This window comes from Rhinoraja longicauda, chromosome 44, assembly GCF_053455715.1.
Source record: "Rhinoraja longicauda isolate Sanriku21f chromosome 44, sRhiLon1.1, whole genome shotgun sequence".
NCBI classification, from domain to species: domain Eukaryota; kingdom Metazoa; phylum Chordata; class Chondrichthyes; order Rajiformes; family Arhynchobatidae; genus Rhinoraja; species Rhinoraja longicauda.
In genome coordinates, this window is record NC_135996.1 from 5,822,697 (window position 1) to 5,840,762 (window position 18,066).

The 18,066-nt window shown below is 52.5% G+C and overlaps 1 protein-coding gene across 5 annotated transcripts in view; it reads left to right on the top strand.

Moving 5' to 3' along the window:
* The window catches only part of LOC144612389 (uncharacterized), a 61,036-nt gene that overhangs the window by 39,794 nt on the left and 3,176 nt on the right, over window positions 1-18,066 (top strand). For 2 of the 5 annotated variants that reach the window (XM_078431986.1, XM_078431987.1), the window contains exons 6-9: window positions 1,470-1,532; window positions 2,097-2,166; window positions 4,676-4,754; window positions 8,041-8,178. In XM_078431986.1, the coding sequence (XP_078288112.1) occupies window positions 1,470-1,532; window positions 2,097-2,166; window positions 4,676-4,754; window positions 8,041-8,044 (216 nt within the window). In that variant the 3' untranslated portion in view covers window positions 8,045-8,178. Of the gene's footprint in view, window positions 1-1,469; window positions 1,533-2,096; window positions 2,167-4,675; window positions 4,755-8,040; window positions 8,403-18,066 lie in introns of those variants that run through there. The other 3 variants (XM_078431983.1, XM_078431984.1, XM_078431988.1) reach the window with 2 other exon arrangements.

Below are 18,066 nucleotides of genomic sequence, written 5' to 3' on the forward strand. Positions count from 1 at the left end.
CTGAGGCAGAGAATTCCACAGATCCACAACTCTCTGACTGAAAAAGTTTTTCCTCATCTCCGTTCTAAATGGCCTACCCCTATATTCTTAAACTGTGTGTGGCCCCTTGTTCTGGACTCCCCCAACATTGGGAACATGTTTCCTGCCTCTAACGTGTCCAACCCCTTAATAATCTTATACGTTTCGATAAGATCTCCTCTCATCCTTCTAAATTCCAGTGTATACAAGCCTGGTCGCTCCAGTCTTTCGACATATGATAGTCCCGCCATTCCGGGAATTAACCTTGTAAACCTACACTCAATAGCAGGCAACTGAACCGTCCCAACACAACCAGAGAGCAGTCCTGAATGACAACCTACCTCATTGGACCTTGCCCGTGGACTATAATTAGATTTTACTAGCTTTATCTTGCACTAAACGTTATTCCCTCATCATGTGTCTGTACGCTGTGGACGGCTCGATTGTAATCGTGTGCTGTCTTTCCGCTGACTGGTTAGCACGCAACAAAAAAGCTTTTCACTGTACCTCGGTACACGTGACGATAAACTAAACTCAAAACTCTGCATCGAGCATCGCCCCATGTCCGTGGTGCTCGCACATGTTATAAACAATTTGTTCCATACTTGCTTGTAAGGGGGTAGGGAGGGTGCCTGTGGCAGAGAGAAACAGGTCTGGGGCCTGGGTTATCAATGCAAGTGGGCTCTGTGGTAACCCACCTCCTCGATCCGAGAATCGGTGCAGGAGTAGGCCACTCGGCCCTTCGAGCCAGCACCCGCCATTCAATGCGATCACGGCTGATCGTCTCAAAATCAGAACCCCGTTCCTGCTTTCTCCCCACACCCCTTGATTCCGTTAGCCCCAAGAGCTAAATCTGACTCTCTCTTGAACACATCCAGTGAATTGGCCTCCACTGCCCTCTGTGGCAGAGAATTCCACAGATTCGCAACTCTCTGGGTGGAAAAAGTTTTTCCTCATCTCAGTGCTAAATGGCCCACCCCCCTTATTCTTAAACTGTGTGACCCCTTGGTTCTGGGCTCCCCCCAACATTGGGGAACATTTTTCCTGCATCCGCCCTGTCCATTCCCTTAAGAATTTGATATGTTTCTCTAAGATCCCCTCTCATCCTTCTAATCTCCAGGGAATACAAGCCCTGCCGTCCCATTGTTTCATCATTCGTCAGTCCCGCCATCCCGGGAATTAACCTGGTGAACCTAGGCTGCACTCCCTCAATAGCAAGGACATCCTTCCTCAAACTAGGAGACCAAAACTGCACACAGTACTCCAGGTGCGGTCTCACCGGGGCCCTGTACAACTGCAGTAGGACCTCCTTGCTCCTAAACTCAAATCCTCTTGCTATGATTTTGACTCGTGGGTATTGATGGGTATCTTGATATAAATCAGTGTCTCGGGCAAATTGATCATCTCTCTCTCCCTCTCTCTCTTCCCTCTCCCCTCTTCTGATTCTGTAGTACTCTCAAAAGGAAGACAAGTATGAAGAAGAAATCAAACTGCTGACTGATAAACTGAAGGAGGTGAGTATACTTTGGAGTGCGGCCATTACGTTTCCTCGGGACTCGTCTCATCGTGTTGCCCGAGCCCCGAGTCATTTAGAGATGCAGCGTGGAAACAGGCCCTTCAGCTAGGGTTGCCAACTTTCTCACTCCCAAATAAGGGACAAAAGGTGACTTCACCTCCCCGCGCCCCATGTGACCTCACCCAGCCAACGGCCAAGTGGTTCCGCTCCACCAATGGTGGCCGCCCGAACCGGGAGGCGGGTTGCTATGCAACTCCGTCAGGCGGCCTCCGGGCCTATACTGTCTGGGCCAACAGTGTCCAGGCCTTCACTGTCCGGGCCTGCTGCGGCCCCCAGGCCTACAGAATCCGGGCCTACAGCAGCCCCCGGGCCTACAGCGTCCTGGCCTACACTGTCTGGGCCTACAAGGCCCTCCCGGCCATAATAGGGGACAAGGGCGGTCCCGTACAGGACAAACCAATTTAGTCCAAAATACGGGATGTCCCGGCTAATACGGGACGGTTGGCAACCCTACTGGCGCCCAAACGCTTGACGTTGCCGCCCTTTTTCCTCCCCACCCCAGGCGGAGACCCGCGCGGAGTTTGCGGAGCGCACCGTCGCCAAGCTGGAGAAGACCATCGACGATCTGGAAGGTACGTGCGTCCGTTGGGCCGTGTTCCCGTCCTCGGCGCCCCGCGGTTCGACCTCAAGCGGCGGGTCTGGGGATGAAAGTGAGGCGGGGACGAAGGCGCCTGCATTTAGGTGGCGCCCGCCACGCGATATTTGTGCCCACCACAAGATGGTGGCGCGGCAAGCAGCCCTGCCACGCCTTGCACTCACTTCTGTGGCTGGCAAGCAAATAGTCACCTGGGGTCGGGGGCCATCTTGGAAGCCTAATATAGAAACATAGGTGCAGGAGGAGGCCATTTGGCCCTTCCAGCCAACACCGCCATTCATTGCGATCATGGCTGACCATCCACAATCAGTAACCCGTGCCTTCCTTCTCCACATACCCCTTGATTCCACCAACCCCTAGAGCTCTACCTAACTCTCTTTTAAATTCATCCAGTGAATCGGCCTCCACTGCCCTCTGTGGCAGAGAATTCCACAAATTCACAACTCTCTGGGCGAAAAAGTCTATTTCTCACCTCAGTTTTAAACGGCCTCCCCTTTATTCTAAGACTGTGTGGCCCCTGGTTCTGGACTCCCCCAACACCTGGAACATTTTTATAGACAATAGGTGCAGGAGGAGGCCATTCGGCCCTTCGTGCCAGCACCGCCATTCAATGTGATCATGGCTGATCATTCTCAATCAGTACCCCGTTCCTGCCTTCTCCCCGTACCCGCTGACTCCGCTATCCTTAAGAGCTCTATCTAGCATCTTTTTCCTGCATCTAGCTTGTCCAGTCCTCCTATTATTTTTATATATGTTTCTATAACCAGAAAAATAATTTCATTCGACTGTTTACAATCATACGATACGATATGATCGAACGTTATTAATCCCAGGAGGGAAGGTGGACTGCCGACGGTCATAAAAACGCAAAATACACGTGAAACGTGGAATTAAAATGACGAGTGGAAAGGAATCGGGGGGGTGCAAAGATTGGGGAGGGAGGGGTGGATGGGGGGGAGTCAGTTTCAGTCTATCCCACGACAGAAGGGGGAGGAGTTGTACTGTTTGATAGCCACAGGGAAGAAGGATCTCCAGTGGCGTTCTGTGCTGAGTTACAGGGTGCACGTCTTATTCACAGTGTTTCCATCTTTGCTACACAGACATAACTTACTCTGTTTGCAACTGAACTGAACTGTTCTTCTCTGCTCTCTCCCTCCGCTCAATTGTTACCGTGTTTAAATCTCCATTTTACTTCCCTGTTGTAACATTTCACATTTTCTTTTTCCTGGTTTACTGTCCTCCCTTTTTTCTCTCCTCCATTCATCCCCTCCCTCCCCTCCCTCTCTCCCTCCCTCCCTCCCCCTTCCCCCCTCCCTCCACCCTCCCTCCGTCTCTCCCCTTCCTTCCCTCTCTCCCTGTTTCCCTCTCTCCTTCCCTCCCTCCCTCCTCTCTCTCTCCCCCATACCTGTGTCAACTGCATCTTCCCCTGCCTCTCTCCCTCCTTCCCTCCCTCTCTCCCTCCTTCCCTCCCTCTCTCCCTCCTTCCCTCCCTCCCTCCCTCCTTCCCTCCCTCTCTCCTTCCCTCCCTCCCTCCTCTCTCTCTCCCCCATACCTGTGTCAACTGCATCTTCCCCTGCCTCTCTCCCTCCTTACCTCCTTCCCTCCCCTCCATCCTTCCCCTCCCTCCCTCCTTCCCTCCCTCTCTCCTTCCCTCCCTCTCTCCCTCCTTCCCTCCCTCCCTCCCTCCTTCCCTCCCTCCCTCCGCCCCTCCCTCCTCTCTCTCTCCCCCATACCTGTGTCAACTGCATCTTCCCCTGCCTCTCTCCCTCCTTACCTCCTTCCCTCCCCTCCATCCTTCCCCTCTCTCCCTCCTTCCCTCCCTCTCTCCCTCCTTCCCTCCCTCTCTCCCTCCTTCCCTCCCTCCTTCCCTCCCTCTCTCCTTCCCTCCCTCCCTCCTCTCTCTCCCCAATACCTGTGTCAACTGCATCTTCCCCTGCCTCTCTCCCTCCTTACCTCCTTCCCTCCCCTCCATCCTTCCCCTCTCTCCCTCCTTCCCTCCCTCTCTCCCTCCTTCCCTCCCTCCCTCCCTCCTTCCCTCCCTCTCTCCTTCCCTCCCTCCCTCCTCTCTCTCCCCCATACCTGTGTCAACTGCATCTTCCCCTGCCTCTCTCCCTCCTTCCCTCTCTCCCTCCTTCCCTCCCCTCCATCCCTCCCCTCCATCCCTCCCCTCTCTCCTTCCCCTCTCTCCCCCCCTCCCTCCCCTCCCTCTCCCTCCACCCTCCCTCCTTCCTTCTCTCTATCTCCCCCGAACCTGTCACCTGCATCTTTCCCCTGCCTCTCTCCCTCCTTCCCTCCCCTCCCTCCCTCCCCCCTCTTTCCCCTCCCTCCCTCCCTCACACCTTCTCTCTCCCTCCCCTCCCTCCCTCCCCTCCTCTCTCTCCCCTGTACCTGTGTCACCTGCATCTTCTCCCTGCCTCTCTCTCTCTCTCTCTCTCTCTCTGCCTCCTCGCCACTGTTCTCTGGTTGCCGCGGGTTCCTGTGGCCAGACGAACTGTACGCTCAGAAACTGAAGTACAAGGCCATTAGCGAGGAGTTGGACCATGCCCTGAACGACATGACGTCCATGTAAATATCCGTGGCGCCCTGCATCCCGCACGCTCGGCCCAGAGCCCCTCACCCTAACCTTGCAAAGTCCCCGGTACCCTAACCCTAACCTTAACCTTGTTACCAAAAACCAAAGACTTGGTGAATTCCTTGGTGTTGAATTCCTTGGTGCTAAAAATAATTGATGCTGATAGTTTATAATTGCATTATAGTTTACTGCATTACTATTGCATTGTACTAACCAAAGATCCTAGAGGAGCAAGATGGACCACTCCTTCGAAATCGCCTAGACTGAAGTGTGGTACGCAAAGGAGGGTAACCTCCACCATTTTAGTGGGCAAACCCTGCCATTTTAGTAGGCAAAACCCGCCCTCTTAGTGGGCAAAACCCGCCCTCTTAGTAGGCAAAACCCGCCATTTTAGTATGCAAAACCTGCATTCTTAGTAGGCAAATCCCGCCAATATAGTAGGCAAAACCCGCCCTCTTAGTAGGCAAAACCCACCATTTTAGTAGGCAAGCCCTGCCATTTTAGTAGGCAAAACCCGCCATTTTAATAGGCAAACCCCACCATTTTAGTAGGCAAAACCCGTCCTCGAAGTAGGCAAACCCTGCCATTTTAGTAGGCAAAACCCGCCCTCCTAGTTGGCAAGACCTGCCCTCTTAGTAGGCAAAACCCGCTCTCTTAGTAGGCAAACTCCGCCATTTTGGTAGGCAAAACCCGCCCTCTTAGTAGGCAGACCCGCCATTTTAGTAGGCAAACCCCGCCGTTCGCTCTGCCTCTCGCAGTGTAATCAGTGTTTTGGGGGAACAGTACGCGTGATGATACCATGAAAATGCAGAATATATCTCATCTATCAATTCACAGATTTGGGTTATTTTTCTTTTGAAATGTTTCTGCAAGTTTCTGCCTACTAAAATGGCGCCGTGACGCACTACGGTTTTTAGGGGCGAGTGGTCTATCTTGCTCTGCTCTGTTATCTTTGGTACTAACAAAGCCAGGAATGAGTCCTGAACCGAGCGTAAACTCAAACTTAGGGTGGACCCTGACTAAAAAAAAAAATAAGCGACTCGCACGTAAAAATAATGAGGCGGATTATTGTGAATTCAAGAGTCTGATGGCTCGGGGGAAGAAGCTATTGCAGAACCTTGCTGTTCTGCTCCGTCTGCTGCAGTACCTTTGACCAGATGGTAGAAGGGTGAGCACACCATGATGGAGATGGGGGGGGGGGGGTCTTTAATAATCATTTCCGAGGAAGGACGAGAGGCCCCAGAGGAGGTTTACGAGAAACGATTGCAGGAACGAGTGGGTTAACCTACGATGAGGGTTTGATGGCACTGGGCCTGTACTCGCTGGAGTTTGGAGGAACGATGGGTTGGGGGGAAACACACCTCATTGAAACGTACAGAATAGCGAGCGGCTTGGATAGAGTGAATGTGGAGAGGATGTTTCCACTAGTGGGAGAGTCTAGGACCAGAGGGCACAGCCTCAGAATTAAAGGACGTTCCTTTAGGAAGGAGATGAGGAGGAATTTCTTTGGTCAGAGGGTGGTGAATCTGTGGGATTCTTTGCCACAGACGGCTGTGGAGGCCACAAGTCAGTGGGTATATAAGAAAATAACTGCAGATGCTGGTACAAATCGAAGGTATTTATTCACAAAATGTTGGAGTAACTCAGCAGGTCAGGCAGCATCTCAGGAGAGAAGAAATGGGCGACGTTTCGGGTCGAGACCCAGTCTGAAGAAGGGTCTCGACCCGAAACGTCACCCATTCCTTCTCTCCTGAGATGTTGCCTGACCCGCTGAGTTACTCCAGCATTTTGTGAACAAGTCAGTGGATATATTTAAGGCAGAGGTAGATAGATTCTTGATCAGTACGGGTTATGGGGAGAAGGCAGGAGAATGGGGTTTGGAGGGAGACATAGATCAGCTGTGATTGAATGGCGGAGTGGACTCGATGGGCCGAGTGGCCTCATTCTGCTGCTATCACTTATGACCTCCGTGTCCTTCCTCTGCACCGTCCATCTTGTGATGGTGAGGGCCCGGTCCCGTGAGCTCAGTGCTTGACCCGAACTCTCCCCCCTCTAACACACTGCCCCTCCCTTGTTCAAGCATGTGCTGTGCTGTTTCTGATGAGTCCTGCGTAACACTGGGGTACAGTACCGGTGGGGAAGGGTGTGTGTGTAACACTGGGGTACAGTACCGGTGGGGACGGGTGTGTGTGTAACACTGGGGTACAGTACCGGTGGGGACTGGTGTGTGTGTAACACTGGGGTACAGTACCGGTGGGGACGGGTGTGTGTGTAACACTGGGGTACAGCACCGGTGGGGACGGGTGTGTGTGTAACACTGGGGTACAGTACAGGTGGGGACCGGTGTGTGTGTAACACTGGGGTACAGTACCGGTGGGGACGGGTGTGTGTGTAACACTGGGGTACAGTACTGGTGGGGACGTGTCTAGTTTAGTTTAGAGATACAGCGCGGAAACAGGCCCTTCGGCCCACCGGGTCCGTGACGACCAGCGATCCCCACACACTAACACTATCCCACACACACTAGTGACAATTTACATTTATACCAAGCCAATTAACCCACAAACCTGCACGTCTTTGGAGCGTGGGAGGAAAGTTGGGGGGTGAAACCCACGCAGGTCACGGGTGTGAACGTGCAAACTCCGCACAGACAGCACCCGTAACATCCTCTCCACATCCCACTATTCGAGCAGGGAAACAGGCCGTTTGGCCCGCCATCTCCACGTTGGTGCCCTGGGCCCGTGCTAGTCCCGTTTACCTGCACTTGGCCCGAATGCCTTCCAAACCCAAATATCTTTTAAAGACTCGGGCGGCACGGTGGCGCAGCGGTAGAGCTGCTGCCTCACGGCGCCGGAGACCCGGGTTCCATCCCGACCACGGGCGCTGTCTGTACGGAGTTTGCACGTTCTCCCCGTGGGTTTTCCCTGAGATCTTCAGTTTCCTCCCGCGCTCCAGAAAGACGGTTTATAGGTTAATGGGCTTGGTGCAAATGTAATAAAATTGTCCCAATGAGTGCGCCTGCAGGGTAGTGTTAGTGTGCGGGGGTCGCTGGTTGGCAAGGGCCGAAGGGCCTGTTTCCGCGCTGTATCTCTTAAAAATAAAAAAAGACTCACAATTCTACAGCAGAGCCGGGGGGCGGGATCGAACCTGGCGCCACCGGCCAGCCCGCGTGCTCTTACATCCTCTCTCACGCTGCTCTCTCTCTCTCTCTCTCTCTCTCTCTCTCTCTTTCCACCCCTCTTTCTTTCTTCCCTCCCTCCCTGCCTGTTCCTTGCACAGATAACTGCGACGCCACACGTCAGCGAGAGCCCTCCGCTCCGTCGGCTGTCGTCTGCGGCCGGTTGACTTGCGTATCTCTGGATTCCACACTGGGACTGACGCACTTGCTCACGCCCGGCCCCGCCTTCGTGCTCGCCCTCCCCTCCCACCCCCCCCCCCCCCCCCCCCCCCGTCTCACGGCCCCACTCACCCCCACCTCCACCGCTTGACAACCTCGCCCCGGCCCTCGTTGTCCGAACTATTTGTTCGCTCTTTATTTCCCAGCCTGTCGTGAGCGTTTTTATTTCTGCATCTTGAAACCCGCTGTCTTGACGCCCCCCCCTCCCTCTCTCTCCTTTGCTCAAAATAAAGCATTTCTGCCCTGGCTGCCTCTGCAAGACTCCTGTGTTCGAATCTCTCATGCAAAGGGTTAACTAGCAGCGTGCGGGAACTGCCGTCAGCGCAGCGGGTAGAGCCGCTGCCTCACCCAGGTTCCCAGGTTCGACCCCGACCTCGGGCACTGTCTGCCTGTCTGTGTGTGTGTGTGAGAGGTTGCGACGTTCTCTCTGTGATCGCCTGGGTTTAGAGCTCAAATACAGCATGGTCCACGCCGACCATCGATCGCCCCTACTCTAGTTCTATGTCCGATTCACGATAGACAATAGGTGCAGGAGTAGGCCATTCGGCCCTTCGAGCCAGCACCGCCATTCAACGTGATCACGGCTGATCATTCACAATCAGTGCTCCGTTCCTGCCCTCTCCCCGTACCCCCTGACTCCGCCATCCTTAAGAGCTCTATCTAGCTCTCTCTTGAAAGCATCCAGAGAATAGGCCTCCACTGCCTTCTGAGGCAGAGAATTCGCTTTACGAGCAATTCACAGAAGCCAATTAGTTTAGTTTAGCGAAGATAGACGCAAAAATGCCGGAGTAACTCAGCGGGTCAGACAGCATCTCGGGAGGGAAGGAATGGGTGACGTTTCGGGTCGAGACCCTTCTTCAGAAACCGGGGCACCCGGAGCAAACTCACGCAGGTCACGGGGAGAACGTACAAACTCCGTACAGACAGCGCCCGGAGTCAGGATCGAACCCAGGTCTCCGGCGCTGTGTGGCAGCAACTCTACCGCTGTGCTATTCTGCCACCTTGTGGTTCTTCCGGGTGCTGCAGTTTCCTCCCACACTCCAAAGGCATGAAGGTTTGTAGGGTAATTGGCTTGGGTTTGTACACTTGGTATAATTGTGTAGGATAGCGTTAGTGTGCGGGGATCGCTGGTCGGTGTGGACTCAGTGGGCCGAAGGGCATGTTTCCGCGCTGTATCTCTCAACTGTAAGCACAGCGGCAGAGACCCAGGTTCAATCCTGACTACGGGTGTTTGCATGTTCTCCCTGTGACCTGCGTGGGTTTTCTCCGGGCGCTCAGGTTTCCTCCCACACTCCAAAGACGTGCAGGTTTGTAGTTTAGTTTAGAGACACAGCGCGGAAACAGGCCCTTCGGCCCACCGGGTCCGCGCCGACCAGCGATCCCCCCACATCCTACACACACTAGGGGCAATTTTTACATTTACACCAAGCCAATTAACCTACAAACCTGCACGTCTTTGGAGTGTGGGAGGAAACCGAAGATCTCGAGGGGGAATACCCACGCAGGTCGCGGGGAGAACGTACAAACTCCGTACAGGCAGCACCCGTAGTCGGGATGGAACCCGGGTCTCCGGCGCTGCAAGGCAGCAACTCTACCGCTGCGCCACCGTGCCTCCCGACAAGTGCCGTTTGTAGGTTAATTGGCTTCTGTAAATTGTCCCCAGGGTGGCCATCATTGATCAGCACATGCTCGGTGGGCCGAAGGGCCTGTTTCCATGCTGCATCTTGAAACCTAAACTGAGCTTGAGTTCCTTGTTCACTACCAGAAACACACCCTTACCACTGCTCTGATCACCAGATCCAGTGTACACGGTGTCCTTAGTTTGCAATGATGTTAGTTTAGTTTAGAGATACAGCGCGGAAACAGGCCCTTCGGCCCACCGGGTCCGCGCCGCCCAGCGATCCCCGCACACTAACACAATCCTACACACGCCAGGGACAATTTTTACATTTACCGAGTTAATTAACCGACAAACCCGCACGTCTTTGGAGTGTGGGAGGAGAGCGAAGATCTCGTAGAAAACCCACGCAGGTCACGGGGAGAACGTACAAACTCCGTGCAGGCGGCGCCCGTAGTCGGGATGGAACCCGGGTCTCCGGCGCTGCATTCGCTGTGAGGCGGCAACTCTACCGCTGCGCCACCGTGACCGCCCCTGGTATCAGGAGAAATATCACTTTGTCTCCCGGTACAGCACGGAAATAGGCCCCTCGGCTCACAGAGTCTGTGCTAACTAACCATCGATCAACCTCCAACACTGGGTGCAGGAAAGAACTGCAGGTGCTGGCTTAAATCGAAGGTGGACACAAACCGCTGGAGTAACTCAGCGAGACAGGCAGTGTCTCTGGAGAGAAGGAATGGGCGGCGTTTCGGGTCGAGACCCTGAAGAAGGGTTTCGACCCGAAACGTCACCCATTACTTCTCTCCCGAGATGCTGCCTGACCCGCTGAGTTAACCCAGCTCCTTATATCATCAGTTCAATTTTAATATCGTCGCATGTCCTGAGATACAGTGTCATGTTTTGCGTGCTATCTGGCCTACTTATGGTACACAAGAGTACGATCTCACAAGGGTTGCCAACTGTCCCATATTAGCCGGGACATCCCGTATTTTGGGCTAAATTGGTTTGTCCTGTACGGGACCTCCCTTGTCCCGAATTAGGCCCAGGGCGCATTGTAGGCCCGGGGCGCATTGTAGGCCCGGACACTGTAGGCCCGGACAGTGTAGGCCCGGATACTGTAGGCCCGGACATGGTAGGCCCAGACGGTGCAGGCCCGGACAGTGTAGGCCCGGACAGTGTAGGACCGGAGGTTGCCTAGCAACCCGCTCTTTCGCGGCCCGGGCGGCCGCCATTGGTGGAGCGGGAGCACGTGGCCGCTGGCTGGGTGAGGTCACGTGGGGCGCGGGGCGGTGACGTCACCCTTTGTCCCTTATTTGGGAGCGAGATAGTTGGCAACCTCTATATCTCAGACAAGTATAAGAGGGGAGTGATCATAAGTTGATCCTCGTCTAGGGGCATGACGCAGTGGCATTAAGTTCCAGCACCATCTTCCAGCAACTTTCAACGCACTGAGATCAAGTCTGGTCCCGGCTAAAGGTCATGTGTGATAAAGAGCAGAATTAGGCCATTCGGCCCATCAAGTCCACTCCGCCATTCAATCATGGCTAATCTATCTCTCCCTCCCAACCTCATTCTCCCGCATTCTCCCCATAACCCCTGACACCCCGCACTAATCACTAATCTATCTATCTCTGCCTTAAACATATCCACTGACTTGTGGCCTCCACAGCCGTCTGTGCCAAAGAATCCCACCCTCTGACTAAAGAAATTCCACCTCATCTCCTTCCTAAAAGAACGTCCTTTAATTCTGAGGCTGTGCCCTCTGGTCCTGGACTCTCCCACTAGTGGAAACATCCTCTCCACATCCACTCTATCCAGGCCGCTCACTGTTCCGTACGTTTCGATGAGGTCCCCCCTCATTCTTCTCAACTCCAGCGAGTACAGGCCCAGTTTCCCCCTCTCATAGAGTCAATAGACAATAGGTGCAGGAGGAGGCCATTCGGCCCTTCGAGCCAGCACCACCATTCAATGTGATCATGGCTGATCATTCTCAATCAGTACCCCGTTCCTGCCTTCTCCCCATACCCCCTGACTCCGCTATCCTTAAGAGCTCTATCCAGCTCTCTCTTGAATGCATTCAGAGAATTGGCCTCCACTGCCCTCTGAGGCAGAGAATTCCACAGATTCACAACTCTCTGACTGAAAAAGTTTTTCCTCATCTCAGTTCTAAATGGCCGACCCCTTATTCTTAAACTGTGGCCCCTGGTTCTGGACTCCCCCAACATTGGGAACATGTTTCCTGCCTCTAACGTGTCCAACCCCTTAATAATCCTATACGTTTCGATAAGATCCCCTCTCGTCCTTCTAAATTCCAGTGTATACAAGCCTAGTCGCTCCAGTCTTTCAACATATGACAGTCCAGCCATTCCGGGAATTAACCTGGTGAACCTACGCTGCACGCCCTCAATAGCAAGAATATCCTTCCTCAAATTTGGAGACCAAAACTGCACACAGTACTCCAGGTGCGGTCTCACTAGGGCCCTGTACAACTGCAGAAGGACCTCTTTGCTCCTATACTCAACTCCTCTTGTTATGAAGGCCAACATTCTTCTCAACTCCAGCGAGTACAGGCCCAGTTTCCCCCTCTCATAGAGTCAAACTGCGCAGAAGCAGGCTCTTTGGCCCAGGCCGACCGCAATACCCCGTAAACTGGTGTGTAGGATAGTGCTAGTGTCCGGGGTGATTGCTGGTCGACGCGGACTCGAAGGGCCTGTTTCCAAACTGTATCTCTAAAGTCTGAAGTAAATCTCCTTGGTTTAGTTTTGTAGTTTAGAGATACAGCGCGGAAACAGGCCCCTTCGGCCCACCGGGTCCGCGCCGACCAGCGATCCCCGCACACTAACACCATCCCACACCCACTAGGGACAATGTTTACATTTACCCAGCCAATAAACCTACAAACCCGCACGTCTTTGGAGTGTGGGAGGAAACCGAAGATCTCGGAGAAAACCCACGCAGGTCACGGGGAGAACGTACAAACTCCGTACAGACGGCGCCCGTAGTCGGGATGGAACCCGGGTCTCCGGCGCTGCGTTCGCTGTAAGGCAGCAACTCTACCGCCGCGCCACCGTGACCACCGAATCTTCCCTTTTGCAAGGGAATAGGTTCCAGGATGGGTGTAGGAAGGAACTGCAGATGCAAGAGATAAGACATAAAAATGATGGAGTAACTCAGCGGGTCAGGCAGCATCTCTGGAGGGAAGGAATGGGCGACGTTTCGGGTCGAGATCCTTCCCTCAGACTGAGAGTCGGGACAGGCACACACAGAGACAAGGAAGTGTCAGGTGTGAAAACCAGACAATGGGTAGAGTTCCCGCCTCACAGACCCGCCAGAGACCCGGGTTCCATCCCGACTACGGGCGCCGTCTGTACGAAGTTTGCACGTTCTCCCCGTGACCTGCGTGGGTTTTCCTCCCGAGTTCTTCGGTTTCCTCCCACGCTCCAAAGACATAGAAACATAGAAAATAGGTGCAGGAGGAGGCCATTCGGCCCTTCGAGCCTGTACGCACCGCCATTCATTGTGATCATGGCTGATCATCCACAATCAGTAACCCGTGCCTGCCTTCTCCCCACATCCCTTGATTCCGCTAGCCCCTAGAGCTCTGACTAACTCTCTTTTAAATTCATCCAGTGAATCGGCCTCCACTGCCCTCTGTGGCAGAGAATTCCGCAAATTCACAACTCTCTGGGTGAAAAACTTTTTTCTCACCTCAGTTTAAAATGGCCTCCCCTTTATTCTTGGACTGTGTGGCCCCTGGTTCTGGACTCCCCCAACATTGGGAACATTTTTCCTGCATCTAGCGTGTCCAGTCCTTTTATAATTTTGTACGTCTCTATAAGATCCCCTCTCATCCTTCTAAACTCCAGTGAATGCAAGCACAAGAAGTACAGGCTTGTAGGTTAATTGGCTTGGTGTGTGTGTGTGTAAAATTGTCCCCATTGTGCGTGTGTGTGTTGTAATTTATTAGCCAAGTATGTTTTGCAACATACGAGGAATTTGGTTTGCCATGGTATGTAGGTTAATTGGCTGGGTAAATGTAAAAATTGTCCCTAGTGGGTGTAGGATAGTGTTAATGTGCGGGGATCGCTGGGCGGCACGGACTTGGAGGGCCGAAAAAAGGCCTGTTTCCGGCTGTATATATATGATATGATATGATATACAGTTATATACCAAAAAAGCAACAAGACACACAACTACATTAAAATTTGACATAAACACCCACTGTGTGGGAATCGCTGGTCGGCACGGACTCGGTGGGCCGAAGGGCCTGATCTCTAAACCAAAAATACAAGGAACTGCAGACGCTGGTTTAGAAGAAAAAAAAGACACTAAACCACAGCAGCCATGCCTCCCTCTCTCCCTGCTCGGTCCGAGATGCCGGTCTCGATGCTAGCCCGTCTGTGAAGCCCTTCAGAGAACATCAGAGCACACCACTGCAAACTATCTCTATAGTTTCGAGATACAGCGCGCAACCCTTCCGAATTTGGCGGAAAGTTTCCACTTATTTCATTTCCGCCATTCCGATTTTGCCTCACGTTTTTCCGCAAAACAGTCGGTGATGTCAATTTGGCTGCTAGAGGTCGCTAAGGGGGTTCCGTGTGAAATCCCCCCTCCGCACGCCCTGGAAGTCTCCCCGAAAATGTGGCACCCATGCTGGGCAAGGCAGCCAATCTCGACCTCATCGGGACTTCCACAGCCGAGGGGTGGGTTGAATTTGCCGGGGCTCTGGAACTCCAGCCCAGCTGGAGCCAGCACGTCTACCCCAATCGGCGAGCGAGTTCCTTGGCCGGCTGGATAAACCAGCAACGCTCTGGAACCAAGAGTGCCAGAAAATCAGTGATGCAACTGTAATAGACAATAAGTGCTGGAGGAGGCCATTCGGCCCTTCGAGCCAGCACCGCCATTCAATGTGATCATATATCATATATATACAGCGCGGAAACAGGCCTTTTCGGCCCACCAAGTCCGCGCCGCCCAGCGATCCCCGTACATTAACACTATCCTACACCCACTAGGGACAATTTTTTACATTTACCCTGTCAATTAACCTACATACCTGTGCGTCTTTGGAGTGTGGGAGGAAACCGAAGATCTCGGAGAAAACCCACGCAGGTCACAGGGAGAACGTACAAACTCCTTACAGTGCAGCACCCGTAGTCAGGATCGAACCTGAGTCTCCGGCGCTGCATTCGCTGTAAAGCAGCAACTCTACCGCTGCGCTACCGTGCTGCCAGCGTCTTCTCCCCATACCCCCTCACTCCGCTATCCTTAAGAGCTCTATCCAGCTCTCTCTTGAAAGCATCCAACGAACTGGCCTCCACTGCCTTCTGAGGCAGAGAATTCCACACCTTCACCACTCTCTGACTGAAAAAGTTCTTCCTCATCTCCGTTCTAAATGGCCTACCCCTTATTCTTAAACTGTGGCCCCTTGTTCTGGACTCCCCCAACATTGGGAACATGTTTCCTGCCTCTAATGTGTCCAATCCCCTAATTATCTTATATGTTTCAATAAGATCCCCCCTCATTCTATATTCCAGTGTATACAAGCCCAATCGCTCCAGCCTTTCAACATACGACAGTCCCGCCATTCCGGGAATTAACCTGGTGAACCTACGCTGCACGCCCTCATTCACAACTCTCTGACTGAATTCCACAGATTCACAACTCTCCGACTGAAACGAGTCAATGAGACTGTAACGAGTCCATTTTAAATTCAAGTGCAAGATTGTATAACTAAATTAATTAATTAAGACGGGGTTAAAATGTAAAAGAGCAGAAGAGCCGATCGACCACCTTTTTGGGCTGATTATCAATTAATGTGTGAGTTTAATTCAACAAGTACGTCCGTATGTTTAGTCGAGTCGCATATATCAACTCTTCATAACTTAGTCATACATTTTATGACCATCATTCTTTTATTCAAGAGTATTGGGAAACCAATCACCTCAGTTTTGAATGGTCTCCCCTTTATTCTAAGACTGTGTGTGTGTGGCCCCTGTTTCTGGACTCGCCCAACATTGGGAGCATTTTTCCTGCATCTAGCTTGTCCAGTCCTTTTATAATTCTATACGTTTCTATAAGATCCCCTCTCATCCTTCTAAACTCCAGTGAATACAAGTTTCCTCTGAGATCTTCGGTTTCCTCCCACGGTCCAAAGACGTGCGGGTATGTAGGTTAATTGGCTTGGTAAATGTAAAAAATTGTCCCTAGTGTGTGTGTGTGTGTGTGTGTGTGTGTAGGATAGTGTTAGTGTGCGGGGATCGCTGGTCGGCGCGGACCCGGTGGGCCGAAGGGCCTGTTTCCGCGCTGTATCTCTAAACTAAACTAAAACTAAAACTAAAATTGGGATGTGTAAGGGAAAAGCAAAATAGAAAACAAAACTAAACAATTTTTTCCTTGTGTTGCAAGAAGTATCTGTGTTCAATAACCTTTCTATAAATAGCAGAATATACTCACGATAGGCCTGACATTGTACATGTAGTCCACGAACTACAGACTGTTGGAAATAATACTTGTTTTTCACCCATAAATGTAGCGCAACGTGTACGCGCATTTGGCGTGCATACTTTTCTTTTGGCTGGAAAGTCGCCATATTATGAATTTTGATGTAAAATTCTGAATTTCGGGCATCAAAATTATGAATTTGTCAAAAATCAAATGTCGGGAGGTTTGCAGCCCGGAAACAGGCCCTTCTGGTCCGCGCCGACCAGCGATCCCCGCACACTAACACCATCCTACACGCGCTCTAGGGACAATATTTACATTTACCAAGCCAATTAACCTACAGACCCGCACGTCTTTGGAGTGTGGGAGGAAACCGAAGATCTCGGAGAAAACCCACGCAGGTCACGGGGAGAACGTACAAACTCCGTACAGACGGCGCCCGTAGTCGGGATCGAACCTGGGTCTCCGGCGCTGCATTCGCTGTAAGGCGGCTGAAAGACTGGAGCGACTAGGCTTGTATACACTGGAATTTAGAAGGATGAGAGGGGATCTTATCGAAACGTATAAGGTTATTAAGGGGTTGGACACGTTAGAGGCAGGAAACATGTTCCCAATGTTGGGGGAGTCATATTATGAATTTTGATGTAAAATTCTGAATTATATAGACAATATGTGCAGGAGGAGGCCATTCGGCCCTTCGAGCCTGTACGCACCGCCATTCAATGTGATCATGGCTGATCATTCTCAATCAGTACCCCGTTCCTGCCTTCTCCCCATACCCCCTGACTCCACTATCCTTAAGAGCTCTATCCAGCTCTCTCTTGAATGCATTCAGAGAATTGGCCTCCACTGCCTTCTGAGGCAGAGAATTCCACAGACTCACAACTCTCTGACTGGAAAAGGTTTTTCCTCATCTCCGTTCTAAATGGCCGACCCCTTATTGTTAAACTGTGTGGCCCCTTGTTCTGGACTCCCCCCAACATTGGGAACATGTTTCCTGCCTCTAACGTGTCCAACCCCTTAATAATCTTATACGTTCCAATAAGATCTCCTCTCATCCTTCTAAATTCTGAAGAGTGGATAGGATTGGGGATGGGCAAAGATTGGGGAGGGGGAGTCAGTCTAAGTCGACCCCACATCTTCCCATCCCCTCCCCTTTCTGCGTTCCGCAGAGACCGTTCCCTCCGTAACTCCCTGGTCCACTCGTCCCTTCCTACTCAAACCACCCCATCCCCGGGCACTTTCCCCTGCAACCGCACGAGATGCAACACCTGTCCCTTTACCTCCCCCCTCAACTCCATCCAAGGACCCAAACAGTCTTTCCAGGTGAGGCAGAGGTTCACCTGCACCTCCTCCAACCTCATCTACTGTCTCCGCTGTTCCAGGTGCCAACTTCTCTACATCGGCGAAACCAAGCGCAGGCTCGGCGATCGTTTCGCTCAACACCTCCGCTCAGTCCGCCTTAACCTACCTGATCTCCCGGTGGCTCAGCATTTCAACTCCCACTCCCACACTGACCTTTCTGTCATGGGCCTCCTCCATTGTCAGAGTGAGGCCCAGCGCAAATTGGAGGAACAGCACCTCATATTTCGCTTGGGCAGCTTACACCCCAGCGGTATGAACATTGACTTCTCTAACTTCAGATAGTTCCTCTGTCCCTCTCTTCCCCTCCCCCTTCCCAGTTCTCCCACCAGTCTTCCTGTCTCCGACTACATCCTATCTTTGTCCTGCCCCCTCCCCTGACATCAGTCTGAAGAAGGGTCTCGACCCGAAACGTCACCCATTCCTTCTCTCCAGAGATGCTGCCTGACCCGCTGAGTTACTCCAGCCTTTTGTGTCTCTCTCT